At 44.7% G+C, this 24,049-nt stretch overlaps 1 protein-coding gene across 1 annotated transcript in view; it reads right to left on the bottom strand.

Annotated features, from left to right (window-relative positions):
* angpt4 (angiopoietin 4) overlaps positions 1–24,049 on the bottom strand; it is a 183,147-nt gene that overhangs the window by 8,123 nt on the left and 150,975 nt on the right. The window contains exons 5-8 of the mRNA XM_068048649.1: positions 19,039–19,154; positions 14,340–14,441; positions 8,419–8,585; positions 2,429–2,559 (exon numbers count right to left, since the gene is read on the bottom strand). Coding sequence (XP_067904750.1) covers positions 2,429–2,559; positions 8,419–8,585; positions 14,340–14,441; positions 19,039–19,154 — 516 coding nt within the window. The remainder of the gene's footprint in view (positions 1–2,428; positions 2,560–8,418; positions 8,586–14,339; positions 14,442–19,038; positions 19,155–24,049) is intronic.

Raw genomic sequence — 24,049 nt, 5'->3', positions numbered from 1 at the left:
GGTGAAAGCTGTCAAACTGACTAACTCTGCTGTCTGCACTGCTGCAAACATAATGAAATATTAGCTCTCCTGTGGTGTGATTTGTCGCTTTATTCCCTTTACTCATGACCTTTGCTCCCCGTTCATCTATTTTGCACGAAATCGTTCCCACATTTCAAACAACATTCCCTAGCTTCCCTGTGATGTTTGCAACCTCCCACAACAACCCCTGCACTCAATTTACTGTGTGTGAGGAGCTGATGGACCTCAGGTTGTGAGGGAGCAGCAAAGATTCAGAGCATAACGTGTAGGAATAGACAATAAGAAAAGAACTTACATTGTATTTACAACATAGAAACAGGCCCAACAGGTCCATGCTAGACTTGCATTTATATAGCACCTTTTACAATCTCAGGGCATCCAAAAGTACTTTATAGTCAATAAATTATTTTTGAAGTGTAGTCACTGTTGTGATTTAGGAAACACATCTAATTTGTGCACAGCAAGCTCCCACAAACAGCAATCTGATAATGAGCAGCTAATCTGTTTTATTGATTTTGGTTGAGGGATGAATATTGCTCAGGACATTGGGGAAAACTCCCAAGCTCTTCTTCTAAATAACGGCGTGGGATCTTCTACATCCACCTGAGACGGCAGAAGGGGCATCAGTTTAACGTCTCATCCATAAGACGGCAGCTCTAACAATGCAGCACTCCTTCAGTACTACACTGCAGTGTCAGCCTAGAAAAGTACTTAAGTCTATGGTGTGGGGCTTGACCTTTTCGATGGAGGAAAGTGTGTTAACATGGTGGCAAGGAGGTCAGGATATAAGGAAGGTGGAACCTCGAGGTGTGGGGAATCTTAAGGGTCCAAAGGATTACACGGAATCTACAGCACACAAATGACCCAAACAGTCTACACTGGTGTATATGGTCCACTGGAGATAGGAGATAGCTATTACATTCTGATGAAAGGTCACAGACCTGAAACGTTAACTCTGCTTCTCTCTCCACAGATGCTGCCAGACCTGCTGAGTATTTCCAGCATTTTGTGCTTTTATTTCAGATTTCCAGCATCTGCAGTATTTTGCTTTTATTATATGGCTGTTAAGGATGACTGGATATTTGAAATCAGTTGGGATCTGGGTATGTGACAAATGGTAGGAATCAGAGGATGTGAGGAAATGAGGGAGTCACTAGGAGCTTGTAGTGATTTTAGGATGTGAGACAATGTTTATATAACATGGCACTACTTGGAATATCAGTCACTAAAGAGCAGAAACTCACGCCTCAAGATTGTGACACTATCGCCCAGGAATTTCCTGCAGGAGTCACCGGATTGTCTGATGTAACTTTGATGTAAGTTTGGCGGAACGTCTGTTCACTCACAGAGACATGATTCTGCTCCCAAGTTACAGCAGAGAACCACCCCCCAACTCCTCCCAAAGGAATTTCCCGACAATAATTAAACATATAAATAGGACAGATCAGGGTAGAAACACCTCGTAAATCTCAGAGAACGATTATTACAGGAACGGAATTTTTAAAAGAATGAAACAGTATCCCGATAGTCACATGATCTCTATGCAACAAAAACACAGAATAACACGCAACATTGTTCAGGGTCACTGCGGGTGAATTGGGAGATTTTCAACATGAATCATTGTATAGATTTATTTGCAGCCTCTCGGTCTGAACATTCCCCAGTTGCTGTGCACTGTTCAATCTGCCCATTTTATTTAGCTATGAATAAATATTAATGACGCCAAATAGAATGGCCACATTCCCCTTGTCAGTAGATTGGAATTTCCTGGGGATTAGGGGCAGGGGAAAAGGGAGGATAAAGGAGCACACGGGGGAGGGGGGGGGGGTGCAGGATGGACATAGAAAGGGTCCAACTCAGGATGTGGAAGAAATAAAGACCCTGAATGTCCTTGTGTCCTTGGAACTTCACCGGGAGTGTGGCAATCTGATGGCAGAACATCCGAGGATATTGACAGGAAAAGGAGGAGGCCATTCAGCCCTTCGAGTCTGTTCCGCCACTCAATCAGATCATGACCAACCTGTACTCAACCCCGCCTTTATCCGCCTTTGCTCTGGATCCCTTCAATTCAGGGCCAAGAACTTCTAAAGAAAGGGTTAATCCAGGAGTTTCACCCCTTTGATTCGTTGTGGCCTGGAATTTCTTGGGAAGGACTGAGTGCCGACACTTTGGCGGGAAACCCTGTTTCTGTGGTTTATCCAGGGTTGGGTCAGGGGTTGGTTTCTGTGTAGTGATGCTGGAGAGTTGGGAAAGCATGTCACCTTCCTCCCACAAGGACATTCCTGGTCGACAAGTAAGATAGAAAAACTTCCTGAGAACTCTCAACTCTGATGTTAAACGTTAACTGTAAACCAGGAGCATTGTCATGGGCAAGCAGCGAGTGTGATACAGGCCCCCCTCCTCATACCTCCGGTTAACATCAGTGCACACTTGCAGTGACAGTTGTCGTTGTCTGCATCTCTCGTGCTGAAACTTGTTCCATGAACAGCCAGGCTGCTTTGGCGTCCCGCTGTTCCGCTGTATCCCTTCAGGAAAAGCCTGCAGGAGAGAAGGGAGATTCATAAACTCCTGTGGACTGGATTGGGGAAGGAGAGGGGGTGGGGGGTGGTGGGGACACAGTAAAGGAGGAACACAGTCAAGGAGCAAAGCTCCGTTAGTGGATTCTAGGGCCAGGAATTCCCCTCAGAGACGCTCCCAAAGCTGATGTAACCTCACCAGATGTGTAGCAGGAACGAATCCGGTTTCTACACCCATGGTAGTGGGAGCAGCTCCGAGGAAATTTCTTTCCAAGGTACAATTCCCTGGTGCTGGCTGCTCCCTGGCACCTCGGTTGAAGTGGGCATTCTTTGCATGTGAGGCCAGGCAGTTTTGTGCTGGCAAGCTATTCAGGCATGGGGAGCATCACTGCTAAACCCGCATCCATCCTCATCCGACAAAGATGTTAATCCAGCTGTCCACATCCCGACAGAAGGGCAGGCGTAAAGCACAATTAAAGAAAGAGTCAAGTTGTAATTCTGTAGGAGGTTTCATTCATCAAGATAACAAAAAACTTTACAAACATAATCTTTAAAAACTGGCACCAACTTTTCCAATGAACAAAGCTGATCCCTTTCCCCCATTCCCAGTCCCTGGGTTTGTATCCATGTTGTTCTGATCCAGAAATAAATCAGTTTGACACAGTCAAGGATCATCCAATCAGGTTGTGAGGAGTCTGTTTGCCTTTTAATTGCTGCGGGAGGATTTTAAAGCACAAGTTTTTTGGCAACCAATGGGCGGGGGCGTGGGGGGAGGGGAGTATTAGGTGGCAGGAGGTCACGTGATGAAGCCGCTAGGATTACATCCAATTGAAGTTAGCAAATTGTTCGATTTATTGGATAGGTATGGGAGAGAGGGTGGGACTTTGGAAAGTGGTTTGGAAGGGGCTGGGTGAGGTGAGGTGCTGATACTGCTCCAGCAGCTTCCACAGTCTCCTAGAACACAAGGACATAAGAAATAGGAGCTGGAGTAGGCCATTCAGCCCCTCGAGTTTCCTCCACCATTCAATATGATCATGGCAGATCTTCTACCTCAACTCCACCTTCCTGCACTATTCCCATATCTCTTAATTCCCTTAGTGTCCAAAAACCTATCTCTCTGGGGTAGAGAATTCCAAACATTCACAACTCTCTGAGTGAACAAATTTCTCTTCATTTTAGTCCTAATGTTATGACTGAGGTGGGAGGAGTGCACTGTCTTTCTCTAGTTCCACTTCTCCACCCGTCACAACATATTTTTAAATGTTTTATTTGGTTACCGATGCAGGCAATTATATACTTTATGTTAGTTTCAGAATAAAAATCCGCCAACCAGGTTTCTTTAGTAAACAACAAAATTATTGGTTTATTATAAAACAAGACTTATTTAATAAAGATGCAAAGCTTTAACACACAGTTTGAAATATGAAAGTATAAATATATACCCTTCTAAAATAACCCAACACACATTCACATATACACACACACCGGTTAAAGAGGGGAAAAAAAAGAAAAATGAACAAACTGGCTCTGCAGAGATCAACTTTAAGAAAAATACTTTAGCCAGGTTATTGACAATTCTTGAAGAAAAATTATAAGATTTGGAATGTTCCAGATGGCCCTTTGGTCTGGTGTGCGGGTACACGTAGACGGCTGTCACTGGGATCTTTCTGGAGCAGTTCTGTTCAGACGACATTGAGGGTTAGTCTGGCAGGCTTTTCTGGAGAATTACTGCTGGGGAATCAGTGGTTTCAGCTATCACACTGGATTCTCAGAAAAATTTTCAAAACAGGTGGTAAAGGACGAGTTGGGTGACATATCTTCGCAGGCTTACACACCAACTGCCATTCAAACAGTCCATGCCCCCAATTGGAAAACCAAAACTCCTGACCACCATAAACCTAGGCATGTAACTTCTCTATAATCAACTCCAATATCCAACAAAGCTCCTCAGGTTTATTTTACTTCATTGTCTCTTCCAGTAAGTGTTTTTTAAATAAATCCAAAGTGTCCTTCCAGTGACCCGTTTAAAAAATGACCACATCCATGGAATCTCATCAGTCTTTCAAATAAACCAACTTCCACAATGTTATAAACACGAATCCTCAAAAAATATTAATAATGGAAGCACCTTCGTGACACTAAATGGCCAACCCCTTATTCTAAGGCAGTGACCCCATGTTCTAGACTCCCCAGTCAGGGGAAACATTTTCTCAGCATCTACCCTTTCAAGCCCCTTAAGAATTTTATAAGTTTTAATTAGATCACCTCTCATTTTTCTGAACTTCAGGGAATATAGACCTAGTTAACTCAATCTCCCCTCATCGGACAATCCCCTCATCCCAGGAGTATTTGCAGCACTTGATACTGTTTGTGAGATCACTGTACCCTGTGTGGTGTTTGAGGGAAGCAGTGAACCTAGAGAGAGAGAACGAAAAAGAATGCTCTGCACTTTGAGACTTTGCCAAAACTATCTACAAAAAAAGCTTGTTGGGATGAATCATGATGTGACGGAGAGAGTGACATGACTGAGGGTAAACTAGTGTAAAGACTTTTATCTGAAGAGTTTTGATTCTGTTGGATAAACAGTCAGTTTGACAAGAGAGCGATCTAGTTACATTCTTTGAGGTTACCACACTTGCTGAAGCACAGAACTGTGAGCAAACAGTCCATGCCATTAGGAACCATCTTAGAAAAACACATCACTGTTTGTTTTGGCTGCAGGATGTAAGATTTATTCCATCTCATTTGAGAAAATTCAATCCCTGATCTTGTTATATTTCAGACAGTCTTTGTGCTTCTGTGTGGGTCTCTTTCTGTTTCTCTTTTCCCTGTATCATTCTCCCTTTCACTCTCTCTCTCTCTCTCCTCCTCTCCCCCCAAGTTGGAATCTCTCTCTCTCAGCCTTTTTTGCTCTGTGTTCCACTCTTTCTCTCTCAGTGTCTTTCAGCCTCTGTGTGTCTTTTTCTCACTGTAACTCTCTCTCTCTGTCTCTCAGTCTGTGTGTGTCCATCTCTCTCACTGTCCCTCTCTCATCGTCCCTCTCTCATCGTCCCTCTCTCCATCACACTCTGTGTGTCCTTCTCTCTCACTGTCTGTCTCTCACTCTGCACGTCCCTCTGTCTCACTGTGTGTCCTCTCTCACCATCTCTCGCTCTGTCTCACTCCGTGTGTTCCTCTCTGTCTCTCTCTCTCCCTCATGTTTCACTTGTGTGTCCCTCTTGCTCACTGTCTCTCTCTCTCTGTCTGACTGTATTTCTCTCTCAGTCTCACTCTGTTATGACCTGTGTGTACCCATTCTGTCCCTGAATCTATCTTTGTTCCTGTGCCTGCCACATTCTCCTCTCCGACCTTCTACAATGGGATAACATGGGTGACCCATTTGCTGCAAGTTTCCTTCCTGCAGTTCTATCACGGGGCAGTTTAAGTTCGGGACTCCTGTATATGATAGGAAGGTCATTCTGTCCCATGATCATTGTTAGAACAAGCCTCATGCTCCTGGAGACAAATAACCTCAAAGTTCATTTTACAACTGGTTTATGTCAGTGTTTATGATCCACACAAGCCTTCTCTCAGCCCATCTCACCCATCAGTATAACCTTCTATTCCTTTCTCCCTCATGTATTTATCCAGCTTCCCTTCCCCTGATTTAAGGCTTCATTTTCACACAAGAAAAGAAGCATTTTTAAACACTGAGAGTGGAGGTCAGAATTATAACTCTTCCCATCTTGGCAGACACTGGGTGAATGGGCAGTTAAACTCACCTGGGCCACGTGCCTGGGTCACCTACCCACCCGGGAATTAGAAGCTCACCTTCTGTCATTTTCAGCTGTTCACCAGGACATGTGTCAAAGATACATGACACGGGCCAGGACAGAGCGCATTGAATTTACTCTCCTTAACTTTAATTAGATGGAAAATTGGAGGTGGGTTCCATTAAGAAAAGGTCATTCTCCAGGGTCAATTAGTTGCATCCAGGTGACTAAACAGGAAAACCAGCCCTATAAGTGAGAAATTTGGGAGATGGAACAATCTGGAAGGAATTTAATGGTTTCTTCTCTCACCGCTAAGAACACTGGTATCTCCGGCCTTGTCTCTAGCTCATCTCAACTGGCCAGGTGAACAGATCAGTCACCAGGATACAGATTTTCTGGCCATTTATATCATTGCTGTTTGTGGGATCTTGCAGTGTGAAAACTAGCCGCAGTGTTTTCTAAATTACAACAGTAGCTGTTCATCAGAGAAGAGACTCAGCAGGAAGGAATGAGGGTGGAATTAAAGAATTGAGAGCAGAAACAGGGACAGATCTGAGACTGAGAACAAGCAGGTGATCTCATTGAAACATATAAAATTCTTAGAGGGTTTGATAGGGTAGATGCTGAGAAGCTGTTTCCCCCTGGCTGGAGAGTTTGAAACTGGGGTCACAGTCTCAGGAGAAGGGGTCGGCCATTTAGGACTGAGATGAGGAGAAATTTCTTTACTCAGAGGGTTGTGAATCTTTGAAATTCTCCACCCCAGAGGGTAGTGGATGCCTGGTCGTCGAGTATATTCAGGACAGAGATTGATAGATTTTTGGACACTAAGGGAATCGAGGGATATGGGGATAGGGTTGGAAGGTGGAGTTGATGAAGATCAGCCTTGAGCTTATTTCATGGTGAAGTAGGCTGAAGGGCCATGTTGCCTGCACCTGGTCTGATTTCTTATGTTCTTAAATGATTCAAAACCCATTAAATGGTAAGAAAGGGGCAGATATGAAATACCAACAAGCTGACAAGCTTTGTGTGCTATCACTGATTGGGATTTTATTCGGGTTACAGGGTCTTGACCTCCAGCAAAAATCACACTGAGAACCGCGCGTCGCCCCTTCTGTGGATTAGACACTTAACTGGACAGCGGAGGGCCTTCCACAGATCAAGGACCCCGTCAATGGAAGTTCCGCCCTCTGAGAGCTGCCAGCCAATCTCTTTAACTGAACAGCGTCACCGCGGAGGCTGCTGCGGGTGGCGTATCCACCCAAGGCCTAGAGGAGCGGTGCAGAACCTAGGCCACAGGTAGCTCAGGGCTCGCAGTGTGGGGGTCGTGGGGGAGGGGGGGTGTAGGGGGGTCAGCAGCAAGGGCAGGGGGGTGGCTCTCAGCAGGCCCCCCCCCCCCCCCCCCATTCCTAATGCCTGGTCCCTTGTTCAGGCACTTTGCCTTTTGATGAGGGATCCCCCCAAACCACACTCAGACCCAGAAACCCCCCCCCGGAACCGGCAAACACTCACATGGTTTTTCCTGCCGTGCTTCCTGTGCGGCGACAGGCCCGCCCGCCGCTTGGCTAATTGCGGTGGCAGCAGGATGAGGCCCTTAATTGGGCATTAATTGCTCAGTTAAGGGCCTCAATGGGCAGCAGGGCAGGAAGGCCGTTCACAGGGCTTTCCACCCCGGACTTAATTATGGCGGAGACAGGAAGGTGGCAGGGGACAGGGGGGAACCTGCCATTGTCCCATCTGATTATACACTGTCCCTGCCTCCAAACCCACCAGAGGGAAGAGCATAAAATTCCCCCCACTGTGTGGTCTGGAATGTCACTGGTGGGATTTATCTCCCAGTTTCTCCGTGTACCATTCCAGGAGGTTATTTGACAGTAAATCAGTGGAAGGAAGTTCTGATCATTCACTACCTATCCAAATTCATAGGGTTTTTAAAATTAACTATTATTAAAACAATAAATTCATCGGTGTGATCCTGTTTTATACTGGACACACTTGCAGAGTAGTAAAATGTGGCATGCCAAGTTCGATGACTTCATGACCAAGAGGAAAGTTTGGAGTGTGATATTTTGGCCTGGAAATCATTCATTCAGCTGCGGGTGACTGTTTTCAACCAAAAACAAACACAGTACCTGTAATTCTGCTTCTCACTGCTCAAATGGAACTTCTCATACAAGGAATAGACCTGGTTGCCGTCCCAGTCCCTTAGATCAATTCGTAATGAGTAGGCCCGTTGACTAGTCAGCAGGTAAATGGCCTCGTTCCCCAGCCAGTACTCGCCCGACCCATCTCCAAAACCCTGTGGGAGAAACGTACCAGTGTGAGAATGGCTGCCCCAGAGCAACATTTCACTGGAAACCAGAGCAGGAAAGAAAGGGCAAACTTGCATTTCTCTAGTGTCTTTCAAACCACTTCAGGACATCCCAAAATGCTTCACAGTCAATGAAGTAATTGATGCAGGAAAATAGCAGAAAGTCACATTTAAATTTCCTGTGACTTGCAAGCATTTTATTTTAAAAAAACTGTAGGACTTGCAAGTGAATCCAAGTTTTGCCTGTGTCATGCGTGTGGTATTTATTGCTAATTTTTTGTTTCAGCAATGATCACATTACTTCACGTTTCGATGATATTCACTTACATAAACGAGAAATTAATACAACTTAAAAATCAAACTTTCAAATTTAATTTGAGCTCACTCTGTCACCTGCTGGCAGGGCACTCTGCAGCACCATTAGCTTTGAAAGAAATTGTTAGATAATCTTCCCAAGGTTCAAGGACTGATCGAGGAAGAAGCAAAAATCAACTACAGTTCTGCCCTTCAATTCAAAGAGATGGTGGACAGGTGGGAAGGGAGGCAAAGACGCAGCATCAGGTGATAGATTTGCAAATTAGATTGAATAACACTTCAATAAAACTTGCAGGTGGTGGCAAAAATAACAATTTCACAAAATGTCAGCATGGACTCGATGGGCCAAGTGGCCTTCTTCTGTGTCTTAATGACGCAAACAAAAAAAAACCCATGGCCAACTTACCTGCACTGTCACTTGGAGTACTGGGAGACGGAGCTTGGAGCAGCAGCACCAGCTAGTGTTGGGAGGTCTGAATGACCAGTGTAATGGGATCATACACACCTTACAAGTAAAAGCAACACCTAGGATACCATGTGTGACACCAAGCATGACTAATTCATGAAACAGCAAGAGTGACAAACAAGAAGTGTATGCTAGATTCAAGTCTTTTGGTATGTTATGTAGGTATCTCCTAATTCTTCCTCTACTTGTTGCTGTGGTAACCCTGCAATAACTTTTTCACCCTTCTTGTTAAACAACACTAGAATTGCTTTCTTCTGTACCTTTAGGCTGATCACTTCATTCCTTAATTTATAGCATTAGCCATGGTTTAGTTGGAGTCAGCAGTTTGTGAGTTCGGGTTTAGATTCATAGAATGATACAGTACAGAAGGAGGCCATTCGGCCCATCATGTCTGTACTGGCGCTTTAATAAAGCTATCCAATTCGTCCCACTCCCCTGCTCTTTCCCCATTGCCCTGAAAATTGTTTTCTCTTCAAATATTTATCCAATTCCCTTCTGAAAGTTACTATTGAATCTGCTTCTACCCCCCCCCCCCCCCACCACCCCCACCCGAGCTTTTCAGATCACAACAACTGCAGGTCGCTTCTGGTTCTTTTGTCATTCACTTCAAATCGTGTCCTCTGGTTACAAACCCTCTGCTACTGGAAGAAGTTTCTCCTTATTTACCCTATCAAACCTATTCAGGGTTGTAAACACCTCGGTTAAATCACCCCTTAACCTTTTCGGTTCCAAGAAGAACAATCCCAGTTTCTCTCGTCTCTCCAAATAATTGAAGTCCCTCAACCCTGTCACCATTCTAGTAAACTCCTCTGCACCCTCTCCAAGGCCTTTTCATCCTTCCTAAAGTGTCGTACCCAGAACTGAACACAAGACTCCAGCTCAGCACTAACCAGTGTCAGGCTGATATTCCCCGCGCAGTGCAGAGGGAGAGTTGCACTGTCAGAGGTACCATCTTTTGGGTGAGACGTTAAATTGAGAATTGGTCTGCCCCTCTCAGGTGGGCATAAAAGATCTCACTGCACTAGTAAGAAGAAGAGCAAAGGAGTTCTCCCCAGTGTCTGGGCCAATATTTATCCCTCAACCAACATTATTAATACAGGTTATTTGGTCATTATCACATTGCTGTTTGTGGGAGCTTGCTGTGTGCAACTTGGCTGTGGCATTTCCTATAATTGCAACATTCTCTCCCCTGCCAGGCGTGAGGCCCCAGCATCTGAGGATTTGATAGTTGACAACACAAAATGATTAAATAATAAACAAACACAAGACTGTATATATGGTTGTAGGAGAGAGGGGGAGAAGGAGGATGACAGTGAGGAACATAAATAGAGGGATAAAGAGAGAATGAGAAAGAATTTGAGAATGGGTGACATAGAGAGGGACAGCTACAGGCAGACGGACAGATTTATTTGCTCTTCAGGCAATGACACAGGAGGGTGACTGTGATCCAGGTTGATGCAGATTAGGTTAAGTTTGGAGCACTTCTGAAGTGGATTTACAGACTCCTGTAAGAAGACTTCTTGCTGTGTTTAGAGGCAGTTTTCCCAGCTTGTAAGCTGTTTTTGTTCTCCATTCACAAGGCTTTGTGCCAAATGCATTTTTTGTCTTGGAATGTTAACAATATTAGCCCATTGGGCTGCCCCATGGGAAATCCCCTGCCATTTTTTAAAGGAAGCGGATTAGAGCACTGTGCTCAGTTTGGTCCTCCATATTACAGCTAGGATATTAAGACACTGGGAGAAGTTGCAAAAAAAGTTAGTTAGAGGGATGAAACCAGTTCTGAGGCGTTACAGTGATCAGGAATGACTGAAAAGGCTGGGGTACTTTTCTCCAGAGAAGAAGGTGATCGAATAAAGATTTTTTTAAATTATGAATGTGTTCAATATGATAGACATCAAGAGAAAGTATTTCCACTTGCAAGAGAGCCCAGAACTATGGGCCATAAATATAAGATAGTCACTAATAAATCCAATAGGGATTTCAAGAGAAACTTCATAATCTAAAGAGTGGTTAGTATGTGGAACTCACTACCACAGGGAGTGATTGAGGTGAATAGTATTGATGCATTTAAGGGGAAGCTGGATAAAGACATGAGGGAAAAGGGAAGAGAAGGATATGCTGATAGGGTGAGAAGAGTAATTGCAGGAAGCTCATGTGGTGCATAAACACCAGCATGGACCTGTTGGGCCGAGTGGCCTGTTTCTGTGCTGTAAATTTTGTACAAGATGAAAAGCAGTAGATCAATCAATAGCAAACTAGTCACCTGAACCAAAATCTGACGCCTTCATCCCCATGTAGATAAGGCAAAGGCCAGAAGGAGCCCTGCTGACAGAAGGAGATAGCAATAGAGATGGTGCCTCCTGGTGCATGGAGAACAGCTGCTAATATCTGACAATGGCATCAATACCCAGCTATATTATGCCAACACTTCCATCTTGCAGTTTAGTGATGCTATGCTAGACAGAGGGTTCCCTGGAGTGGCAAACAAGCCACCCTCATAGCAATCAGTTCATTCAGCAACACCTGCAGCCATTAAAACAACAACACCTTGCATTTATATAGTGCCTTTAATGTAGTAATAAGTCCCAAGTTGCTTCACAAGAACATTACCCAATAAATCTTGGCACCAAACCACATAAAGAGATATTAGGACAGGCAACCAACGCTTGGTCAGAGGTTGTTTTAAAGAGCGACTTAAAAGGAGAGAGAGGTAGAGAGACAAAGAGGTTTTGGGAGGGAATTCCAGAGCTTAGGACCCAGGCAGCTGAAGGCATGGCTGCCAATGGTGGACCAATGAAAATCAAGGATGTAAAAGAGGCCAGAATTAGATAAGCTCAGAGATCTCGAAGGGTTGTAGGGCTGCAAGAGTTGAAGTGTTGTGCTGGTCCAATCTTTAGCCAGGAGTGTTCTCCCATCTCCACATCCACTGTTCCCAGGCACTGTGATTCGCCAGCCATTTAAAAAAAATATCAAGTTAACCGAACAAGCTTTGCAAATACAGAAATATAAAAATTACAGTATCAGTAGCTTTTGTAAGGAGGTTTTGTGAAACAAATCTGCCCCCATGTGCAGCCACTTGCACTGAAATGGCTGCAGCCCTTTAAATGCAACTATTGTCACTGCATCAGCCCCTTAACATATGAAAATTGTTCATTTTAATTGTTCCTTCCAAAGTGGTGGTGGTGGGGGTGAAGGGGGGGAGGAATAGCTTTGGGATGTCCTGAGGTTGTAAAAGTTGCTATATAAATGCAAGCTCTTTCTTTGTTTACAGGAATACGCTACTGTGTATATACTATCACTGCTGTAAACATGCGTACACAGTGTACACCCATTAAACCAGTGGAACCCTGGCCAAATTCTCACCTCCCTACCCAGTAGACAGAAGCTATTTGCAGTGCCCCTCCCCCCACCCAAAACCAACCACCCATTCCCTCTCAGCTCAGTCCAGACTTTAATCCTGGGACATCCCTTCTCTGTATGTTTAGTTGCTCTAATCCCTTAACTCACTGACCAAGACAGTAATTCCTAAAGGGTTACATACAGACAGTGCTCACTGCATTCAATAAAACTCTTGAGTTCATTGCTATTTTTAAACTCAGTCTGATTCCTGTGGGCTTGTAGTTTCTGTATAATTGGAAATCTTTCCCACACAATCAGCATTTTTAATACCAGGCTGGTCACTCGAGGCCAGCAGTATAGAGGGCTCCGAGTCTAGGAATGGAAAGCTGCAATTTAAAGACACGTTGAATGAAGTCTCCGCATCGTGCTGAGCTAGTTGTCTAGCACTAAACTCAAGCTGTTGAGTGGCGCAAGGCCAAAGCAGTGGCAGGCTTCAAACTCTGGGAAATGCAAAAGCAAAGCTTGTCTTGTTTTACAACTGAGGATCCTTGAAGTTTGCCTCCCAACCTTCTCTGCTCCTTTCCTGACGGGATCAACTTGTACAGGAGCACAGTGCAATGGGAACCAATCACTCTTCAGTATCTCGGCCTAGCTCATCAATAGGCCTGGACTGTAAAGGCTGGACTTTCTTCCTGAGATATTGGGTGGGATGGCAGCAGAAAAGGGGCAAAATCAGTTCCTTTATCTCCTCTCAGCAGTTCCCTATTGGATTTTTTGGAGACTAAGGGCCATAAATATAAGATAGTCATTAATAAATCCAATAGGGAATTCAGAAGAAACTTCTTTACCCAGAGAGTGGTGAGAATGTGGAACTCACTACCGCAAGGAGTGGTTGAGGTGAATAGTATAGATACATTTAAGGGGAAGCTGGATAAACACATGAGGGAGGCAGGAATGGAGGGATATTCTGATAGGATGATATGAAGTAGGGTGGGAGGAGGCGCGTAGGGAGCATGGAGCAGTTGGGCTGCATAGCCTGATTCTGTGCTGTAAATTGTATGAGATCAGGTGGGATGATAGTGGAAAAGGGGAAAAATTGGGTGGCTCACTGCCCCCTCACCCCCAGGTGGAATTTCCCTCTTCCCCTCTCCTGCTGGGATTGCTAAAGGAGATTTAATAGAGATTCAAAGGTACTGAAGTTGAAAGGTTCTGACAGAGTGAATAGCAATAGACTGGTTGCTCTGATTCAGGGCTCGGGGGAGAGTGGTTGCTACATGGCACTGAGGAAGTGCTGCACTGTTGGAGATACCATCTTGAAACTAAGGCCTGCTCTCCTAGGTGGATTCAAAAGATCTATGGCACTATTTTGAAGAAGAGCAAGGGAAGATCACCTCTGTATCCTGGGCCAATATTTATACCTCCATCAACATCAAAAAAAAGTTATCTTTAAATTCATCTGATTGGGATTTTACTGTGTGGGAATTAGCTGTTGTGTTCCCAACATCACAGGGGTAACGGCACTTCACAAAAATATTTCATTGCTGTAAAGGGCTTTGGGACTCCCTGAGGTTGTGACAGGCACTATAGAAATGCAAGTTCTTTCTTTTTTTCCTTTTACTCACCATTTTATATTCCCTCCAATTTCTCTGGAAGTCAGTGCTGCCGTTAACTCTCCTCTGTATCACAGTCCAGCCCCCGCCACTGGTCTCCATGTCACAGTAAACCTGCAGAGGAAAGGAGGCAACACAATTACTGACTGGAGTCACGATGACACCAAGCACAATGGGATTGGAATACCTGCTATCAAAATGGAGGTCTTGTAAAGCTGTCTACTGTTATGACCAATAAACACTCAACTTGGTGTGGCAACACAATGGCTGCTTTTATTACAGACATTCTGGCACATTCCTCCATTATGATATAACTAAACAATGTAAGAGGGGACCTCATTGAGTAATTTGCTTTTATTCATTCATGGGATGTGGGTGTCACTGGCTATGCCAGCATTTATTGCCCATCCCTAATTGCCCTTGAGAAGGTGATGGTGAGCTGCCTTCTTGAACCGCTGCAATCCATGTGGGGTAGGTACACCCACAGTGCTGTTAGGAAGGGAGTTCCAGGATTTTGACCCAGCGACAGTGAAGGAACGGTGATATAGTTCCAAGTCAGGATGGTGTGTGACTTGGATGGGAACTTGCAGGTGGTGATGTTCCCATGCATCTGCTGCCCTTGTCCTTCTCGTTGGTAGAGGTCGCGGGTTTGGAAGGTGCTCTCTAAGGAGCCTTGGTGCGTTGCTGCAGTGCATCTTGTAAATGGTACAAACTGCTACCACTGTGCGTCGGTGGTGGAGGGAGTGAATGTTTGTAGATGGTGTGCCAATCAAGCGGGCTGCTTTGTCCTGGATGGTGTTGAGCTTCTTGAGTGTTGTTGGAGTTGCAAGTGGAGAGTATTCCATCACACTCCTGACTTGTGCCTTGTAGATGGTGGACAGGCTTTGGGGAGTCAGGAGGTGAGTTACTCGCCGCAGGATTCCCAGCCTCTGACCTGCTCTTGTAGCCACAGTATTTATATGGCTACTCCAGTTCAGTTTCTGGTCAATGGTAGCCCCTAGGATGTTGATAGTGGGGGATTCAGCGATGGTAATGCCGTTGAATGTCAAGGGGAGATGGTTAGATTCTCTCTTGTTGGAGATGGTCATTGCCTGGCACTTGTGTGGCGCGAATGTTACTTGCCACTTATCAGCCCAAGCCTGGATATTGTCCAGGTCTTGCTGCATTTCTACATGGACTGCTTCAGTATCTGAGGAGTCACGAATGGTGCTGAACATTGTGCAATCATCAGCGAACATCCCACTTCTGACCTTATGATTGAAGGAAGGTCATTGATGAAGCAGCTGAAGATGGTTGTGCCTAGGACACTACCCTGAGGAACTCCTGCAGTGATGTCCTGGAGCTCAGATGATTGACCTCCAACAACCACAACCATCTTCCTTTGCGCTAGGTATGACTCCAACCAGTGGAGAGTTTTCCCCCTGATTCCCATTGACCTCCGTTTTGCTAGGGCTCCTTGATGCCATACTCGGTCAAATGCAGCCTTGATGTCAAGGGCAGTCACTCTCACCTCACCTCTTGAGTTCAGCTCTTCTGTTGATGACACCTTCCATCACCTTACTGATGATTCAGAGTAGGCTGATGGGGCGGTAATTGGCTGGGTTGGACTTGTCCTGAATTTTGTGTACAGGACATACCTGGGCAATTTTCCACATTGCCGGGTAGATGCCAGTGTTGTAGCTGTACTGGAACAGCTTGGCAGGGGCGCAGCAAGTTCTGGAGCACAGGTCTTCAGTACTATTGCCGGAATATTGTCAGACCCATAGCTTTTGCAGTATCCAGTGCCTTCAGTCGTTCCTTGATATCACACGGCGTGAATCGAATTGGCTGAAGTCTGGCATCTGTGATGCTGGGGACTTCAGGAGGAGGCCGAGATGGATCATCCACTCGGCACTTCTGGCTGAAGATTGTTGCAAATGCTTCAGCCTTATCTTTCGCACTGATGTGCTGGGCTCCCCCATCATTGAGGATGGGGATATTTGTGGAGCCACCTCCTCCAGTTAGTTGTTTAATTGTCCACCACCATTCACGGCTGGATGTGGGAGGACTGTAGAGCTTAGATCTGATCCGTTGGTTATGGGATCGCTTAGCTCTGTCTATCGCATGCTGTTTACGCAGTTTGGCATGCAGATAGTCCTGGGTTGTCGCTTCACCAGGTTGACACCTCATTTTGAGGTATGCCTGGTGCTGCTCCTGGCTTGCCCTCCTGCACTCTTCATTGAACCAGGGTTGGTCTCCTGGCTTGATGGTAATGGTAGAGTGGGAGATATGCCGGGCCATGAGGTTACAGGTTGTGGTTGAGTACAACTCTGCTGCTGCTGATGGCCCACAGCGCCTCATGGATGCCCAGTTTTGCCTTGCTAGATCTGTTCCAAATCTACCCCATTTAGCACGGTGATAGTGCCACACAACACAATGGACGGTATCCTCAATGTGAAGGCGGGACTTCGTCGCCACAAGGACTGTGCGGTGGTCACTCCTTCCAATACAGTCATGGACAGAAGCATCTGCGGCAGGCAGATTGGTGAGGACGAGGTCAAGTATGTTTTTCCCTCTTGTTGGTTCCCCCACCACCTGCCGCAGACCCAGTCTAGCAGCTATGTCCTTTAGGACTCGGCCAGCTCGGTCAGTAGTGGTGCTACCGAGCCACTCTTGGTGATGGATATTGAAGACCGCCACCCAGAGTACATTTTGTGCCCTTGCCACCCTCAGTGCTTCCTCCAAGTGGTGTTCAACATGGAGGAGTACTGAGTCATCATCTAAGGGAGGGCGGTAGGTGGTAATCAGTCGGAGGTTACCTTGCCCATGTTTGACCTGATGCCATGAGACTTCATGGGGTCCGGAGTCGATGTTGAGGACTCCCAGGGCAACTCCCTCCCTACTGTATACCACTGTGCCACCACCTCTGGTGGGTCTGTCCTGCCAATGGGACAAGACATACCCGGGGATGGTGATGGGAGTGTCTGGGACTTTGCTGCAAGGTGCTTGCTCCCATCAGGGGACTGTCTGGTGTTCAATTAACAATGAGCAAATCGCAAACACATCAGCTTCTTGCATTTATTGTTGCCAATGTTCTCTCCTTCCAGGCAGACATAAAGTAAAATAATTAGTACAGGAAGTAGTATTGGTAGAATGTTTTACTGTCAATCTTACAGAGTAACAGTGTGCTTTACTCTTGTTCGAAGGAAACACAGAAAGTTCAATTTCTCTCCTCTATTTTGTCCATGAGCCAAAACTTAAAAAGCCATTTCCGATCAACCTTTTTTAAAAATTCATTCACAAGATGTGGGCGTCTGTGGCAAGGCCAGCATTTATTACCCTTGAGATAGTGGTGGTAAACCGCCTTCTTGAATGTAATTCCGTGGTTTGCTGGGCCATTTCAGAGCGCAGTTAAGAGTCAACAACATGGACGTTGGTCTGGAGTCACATGTGGGCCAGACTGGGTAAGGAGGGCAGATTTCCTTCTCTGAAGGGAATCAGATGGGTTTTTATGACAACCTGGTAATTTTATGGTCACCCAGAAGGGCAGATTTATTTTATTCCAGATTTATTCATTCTGTACATAACCAAACTACTCTAGTTATTTAATTAATTGAAAATAAGCTCCCCAGCTGCTGTGGTGAGATTTGAATTCATCGCTGAGATCATTGGTCCAGGCCGCTTGGTTACTGATTGAGTAACATAACCACAATGCTACTGCACCCTGATGTTAGTCCTGTATTGTGTTTTTATTAACATATGGATTTACAGTCCCTTTAGATTTGAAAAGAAGAATAGCTGCAAACATTTTGCAATTCTAGGGAACACGGTCAAGTCTCTGAAAAAAATGAATGAGTATCCTGCGTTTGACCCCAAAATGGTCACATTTCAAATACACAGAGTCAATGTGGAGCTCAGCAAATCCACCAGGCACAGTGAGGAGAGGCTGACCCATATCATTGTAATATTATCAGGAGTTGTTGCAACATCTGACCAAATGTTGAGTGTTCCAGTAACCGAGTTCTTCAACAAAAACAAGGAAAACCAGAACTGAAAAACAGACTAGTGGAGAGGCCCAGCCAGTAAGCCAGAGCTCGAAGGCCAAGGGCAGGTTATGGGACCTTTCCTTCCTTCTGCAAGTGTCAGGGGGCAAACTCCATCTTCATTAGCTGGGAGGTAATCCGGTGGGAATGGATCCCTCGCCTATTCCAACCCACCCCCACTTCCAGGTTTCAGTCTCTACACTGGCCCACTAGGGTTGCCAGCTCTGGTTGGATGTAATCCTAGAGGTGTCATCACATGACCTCCTGCCTCCAACTGCCCCTCCCCTGCACTCTGGCTATTGGTCGCCTGAGATGTCCATCCTGGTGATGCCCTGCCATCTTGTGCCCAATTGGAAAGCAAACAGTCTCTTCAATATCCATTGAATGATTGTTGACGATCAAACAGCCATTTTTTTCCCCTATCTGATATTTTTATAACGAATAGACAGAAGTGCTAAATGAAAGTTTGAAAAAATACAATTATTTTATTGCTCCGATGATGTTTCCCCTGATTTACTCACAACTGTGTCCTAGAGAAGTGTCTTTAATTTCTGGAGATTTCTGGGCAATCCTGGAGAGTTGGCAACCCTGTGGCCCATGCATTTATGACCATTAAAACAATGTAGGGGTAAGATTTATATAGGAGTGAAAGCTGGGAATGTTTAAGGATTACAGAACTGCTTGTTTACCTTGCGAGGGTCTGTCATGTTCTCAACATGGATCGTGTAGATCCCACTTACGTTGGCTCCAGACTCCAAGGCATCCGCACAATCTCTGAAGATCTTATCTTCCTTCTTAACCACCGCTGTTTGACAGAGAAAGGAACAGGTCAATGAACAGGCAGAACAAAACAACAAGGAAAATTACAAGTGTGAGAAATCCGGATTTAAGATCAGAAAACAGCTGGAAATAAGAACAGAAGAAATAGGAGCTGGAGTAGGCCATTTGGCCCTTCGAGCTTACTCCACCATTCAGCAAGATCATGGCTGATCATCTACATCAACTTCACCTTCCAGCACTATTCAGATTGACCACAGTAATCCAGACTGACCAGAATAATCCAGACTGACCAGAATAATCCAGACTGACCACAGTAATACAGACTGACCAGAATAATCCAGACTGACCAGAATAAACCAGACTGACCACAGTAATCCAGACTGACCAGAATAATCCAGATTGACCAGAATAATCCGGATTGACCAGGATAATCCAGACTGACCAGAATAATCCAGACTGACCATAGTAATCCAGATTGACCAGAATAATCCAGACTGACCAGAATAATCCAGACTGACCACAGTATTCCAGTTTGATCACAGTAATCCAGACTGACCAGAATAATCCAGATTGACCAGAATAATCCAGACTGACCAGAATAATCCAGACTGACCACAGTATTCCAGTTTGATCACAGTAATCCAGACTGACCAGAATAATCCAGATTGACCAGAATAATCCAGACTGACCAGAATAATCCAGACTGACCAGAATAATCCAGACTGACCATAGTAATCCAGACTGACCAGAATAATCCAGATTATCCAGAATAATCCAGACTGACCATAGTAATCCAGATTGACCAGAATTATCCAGACTGACCAGAATAACCAGACTGACCAGGATAATCCAGACTGACCAGAGTAATCCAGACTGACCACAGTAATCCAGACTGACCAGAATAATCCAGATTGACCAGAATAATCCAGACTGACCATAGTAATCCAGACTGACCAGAATAATCCAGATTGACCAGAATAATCCAGACTGACCAGAATAATCCAGATTGACCAGAATAATCCAGACTGACCAGAATAATCCAGACTGACCACAGTATTCCAGTTTGATCACAGTAATCCAGACTGACCAGAATAATCCAGACTGACCAGAATAATCCAGATTGACCACAGTATTCTAGTTTGATCACAGTAATCCAGACTGACCAGAATAATCCAGATTGACCACAGTATTCCAGTTTGATCACAGTAATCCAGACTGACCAGAATAATCCAGATTGACCAGAATAATCCAGATTGACCACAGTAATCCAGTTTGATCACAGTAATCCAGATTGACCAGAATAATCCAGACTGACCAGAATAATCCAGATTGACCACAGTATTCCAGTTTGATCACAGTAATCCAGACTGACCAGAATAATCCAGATTGACCAGAATAATCCAGACTGACCAGAATAATCCAGACTGACCACAGTATTCCAGTTTGATCACAGTAATCCAGACTGACCAGAATAATCCAGACTGACCACAGTATTCCAGTTTGATCACAGTAATCCAGACTGACCATAGTAATCCAGACTGACCAGAATAATCCAGACTGACCAGAATAATCCAGATTGACCACAGTATTCCAGTTTGATCACAGTAATCCAGACTGACCAGAATAATCCAGACTGACCAGAATAATCCAGATTGACCACAGTATTCCAGTTTGATCACAGTAATCCAGACTGACCAGAATAATCCAGACTGACCAGAATAATACAGACTGACCATAGTAATCCAGATTGACCAGAATTATCCAGACTGACCAGAATAACCAGACTGACCAGGATAATCCAGACTGACCAGAGTAATCCAGACTGACCAGAATAATCCAGATTGACCAGAATTATCCAGACTGACCAGAATAACCAGACTGACCAGGATAATCCAGACTGACCACAGTAATCCAGACTGACCAGAATAATCCAGATTGACCAGAATAATCCAGACTGACCAGAATAATCCAGACTGACCACAGTATTCCAGTTTGATCACAGTAATCCAGACTGACCAGAATAATCCAGACTGACCAGAATAATCCAGATTGACCAGAATAATCCGGATTGACCAGGATAATCCAGACTGACCATAGTAATCCAGATTGACCAGAATAATCCAGACTGACCAGAATAATCCAGACTGACCAGAATAATCCAGATTGACCACAGTAATCCAGACAGACCAGAATAATCCAGACTGACCAGAATAATCCAGATTGACCACAGTATTCCAGTTTGATCACAGTAATCCAGATTGACCAGAATAATCCAGACTGACCAGAATAATCCAGATTGACCAGAATAATCCGGATTGACCAGGATAATCCAGACTGACCAGAATAATCCAGATTGACCAGAATAATCCAGATTGACCACAGTATTCCAGTTTGATCACAGTAATCCAGACTGACCAGAATAATCCAGACTGACCAGAATAATCCAGATTGACCAGAATAATCCAGATTGACCAGGATAATCCAGACTGACCATAGTAATCCAGATTGACCAGAATAATCCAGACTGACCAGAATAATCCAGACTGACCAGAATAATCCAGATTGACCAGAATAATCCGGATTGACCAGGATAATCCAGACTGACCATAGTAATCCAGATTGACCAGAATAATCCGGACTGACCAGGATAATCCAGACTGACCAGAATAATCCAGATTGACCAGAATAATCCGGATTGACCAGGATAATCCAGACTGACCATAGTAATCCAGACTGACCAGAATAATCCAGACTGACCAGAATAATCCAGATTGACCAGAATAATCCGGATTGACCAGGATAATCCAGACTGACCAGAATAATCCAGACTGACCAGAATAATCCAGATCGACCATAGTAATCCAGACTGACCAGAATAATCCAGAATGACCAGAATAATCCAGATCGACCATAGTAATCCAGACTGACCAGAATAATCCAGACTGACCAGAATAATCCAGATTGACCAGAATAATCTGGATTGACCAGGATAATCCAGACTGACCAGAATAATCCAGACTGACCAGAATAATCCAGATCGACCATAGTAATCCAGACTGACCAGAATAATCCAGACTGACCAGAATAATCCAGACTGACCACAGTATTCCAGTTTGATCACAGTAATCCAGACTGACCAGAATAATCCAGACTGACCACAGTATTCCGGTTTGATCACAGTAATCCAGACTGACCAGAATAATCCAGACTGACCAGAATAATCCAGACTGACCAGAATAATCCAGATTGACCACAGTATTCCAGTTTGATCACAGTAATCCAGACTGACCAGAATAATCCAGACTGACCAGAATAATCCAGACTGACCACAGTATTCCAGTTTGATCACAGTAATCCAGACTGACCAGAATAATCCAGACTGACCAGAATAATCCAGACTGACCACAGTATTCCAGTTTGATCACAGTAATCCAGACTGACCAGAATAATCCAGACTGACCAGAATAATCCAGACTGACCACAGTAATCCAGACTGACCAGAATAATCCAGACTGACCAGAATAATCCAGACTGACCAGAATAATCCAGACTGACCACAGTATTCCAGTTTGATCACAGTAATCCAGACTGACCAGAATAATCCAGAATGACCAGAATAATCCAGAATGACCAGAATAATACAGACTGACCAGAATAATCCAGACTGACCACAGTAATCCAGACTGACCAGAATAATCCAGACTGACCAGAATAATCCAGACTGACCAGAATAATCCAGACTGACCACAGTATTCCAGTTTGATCACAGTAATCCAGACTGACCAGAATAATCCAGACTGACCACAGTATTCCAGTTTGATCACAGTAATCCAGACTGACCAGAATAATCCAGACTGACCAGAATAATCCAGACTGACCAGAATAATCCAGATTGACCAGAATAATCCAGACTGACCAGAATAATCCAGACTGACCAGAATAATCCAGACTGACCACAGTATTCCAGTTTGATCACAGTAATCCAGACTGACCAGAATAATCCAGACTGACCACAGTATTCCAGTTTGATCACAGTAATCCAGACTGACCAGAATAATCCAGACTGACCACAGTATTCCAGTTTGATCACAGTAATCCAGACTGACCAGAATAATCCAGACTGACCACAGTATTCCAGTTTGATCACAGTAATCCAGACTGACCAGAATAATCCAGACTGACCAGAATAATCCAGACTGACCACAGTATTCCAGTTTGATCACAGTAATCCAGACTGACCAGAATAATCCAGACTGACCAGAATAATCCAGACTGACCACAGTATTCCAGTTTGATCACAGTAATCCAGACTGACCAGAATAATCCAGACTGACCAGAATAATCCAGACTGACCACAATATTCCAGTTTGATCACAGTAATCCAGACTGACCAGAATAATCCAGACTGACCAGAATAATCCAGACTGACCACAGTATTCCAGTTTGATCAGGAGCAGCTTTGACAGAACGAGGTGCGGAGCGGACTTTCAGCTGAGCGGTCAATTTCAGTAAGTTACAAGTTAACCCCCTTTTGTTTCGGAGGACCAGGGGACTGCTGGGTAAGGGAAAACTATTTATTTGGGCAGTGGCAGTACCCGAGACACTACACGTGTGGTGTCTCCCACCCACCCTCCTCCTCTAACCAAAAAAAAAGGACTCTGGTGTGTTGATAAGGTAAGCTTTTTATTTAAAAAGTTCAGTCCGTCGGATTGCTAAGCGAACAAGTTTTGACTTTTTTTTTCGTTTGGTTTTTCAGTAGATTTATTGGGAATCTAGAATAGTGGGAATGGAGGTAAAGGCAGTTGTATGTTCCTCCTGCAGAATGTGGGAGGTAGGGGTCGCCAAGAGTGTCCCTGCTGACTGCATCTGCGGGAAGTGCACCCAACTCCAGCTCCTCGCAGACCGCGTTAGGGAACTGGA

This window comes from Heterodontus francisci, chromosome 16 (genome assembly GCF_036365525.1).
Source record: "Heterodontus francisci isolate sHetFra1 chromosome 16, sHetFra1.hap1, whole genome shotgun sequence".
Lineage (NCBI taxonomy): Eukaryota > Metazoa > Chordata > Chondrichthyes > Heterodontiformes > Heterodontidae > Heterodontus > Heterodontus francisci.
This window is presented reverse-complemented; position numbering and strand designations above follow the sequence as displayed.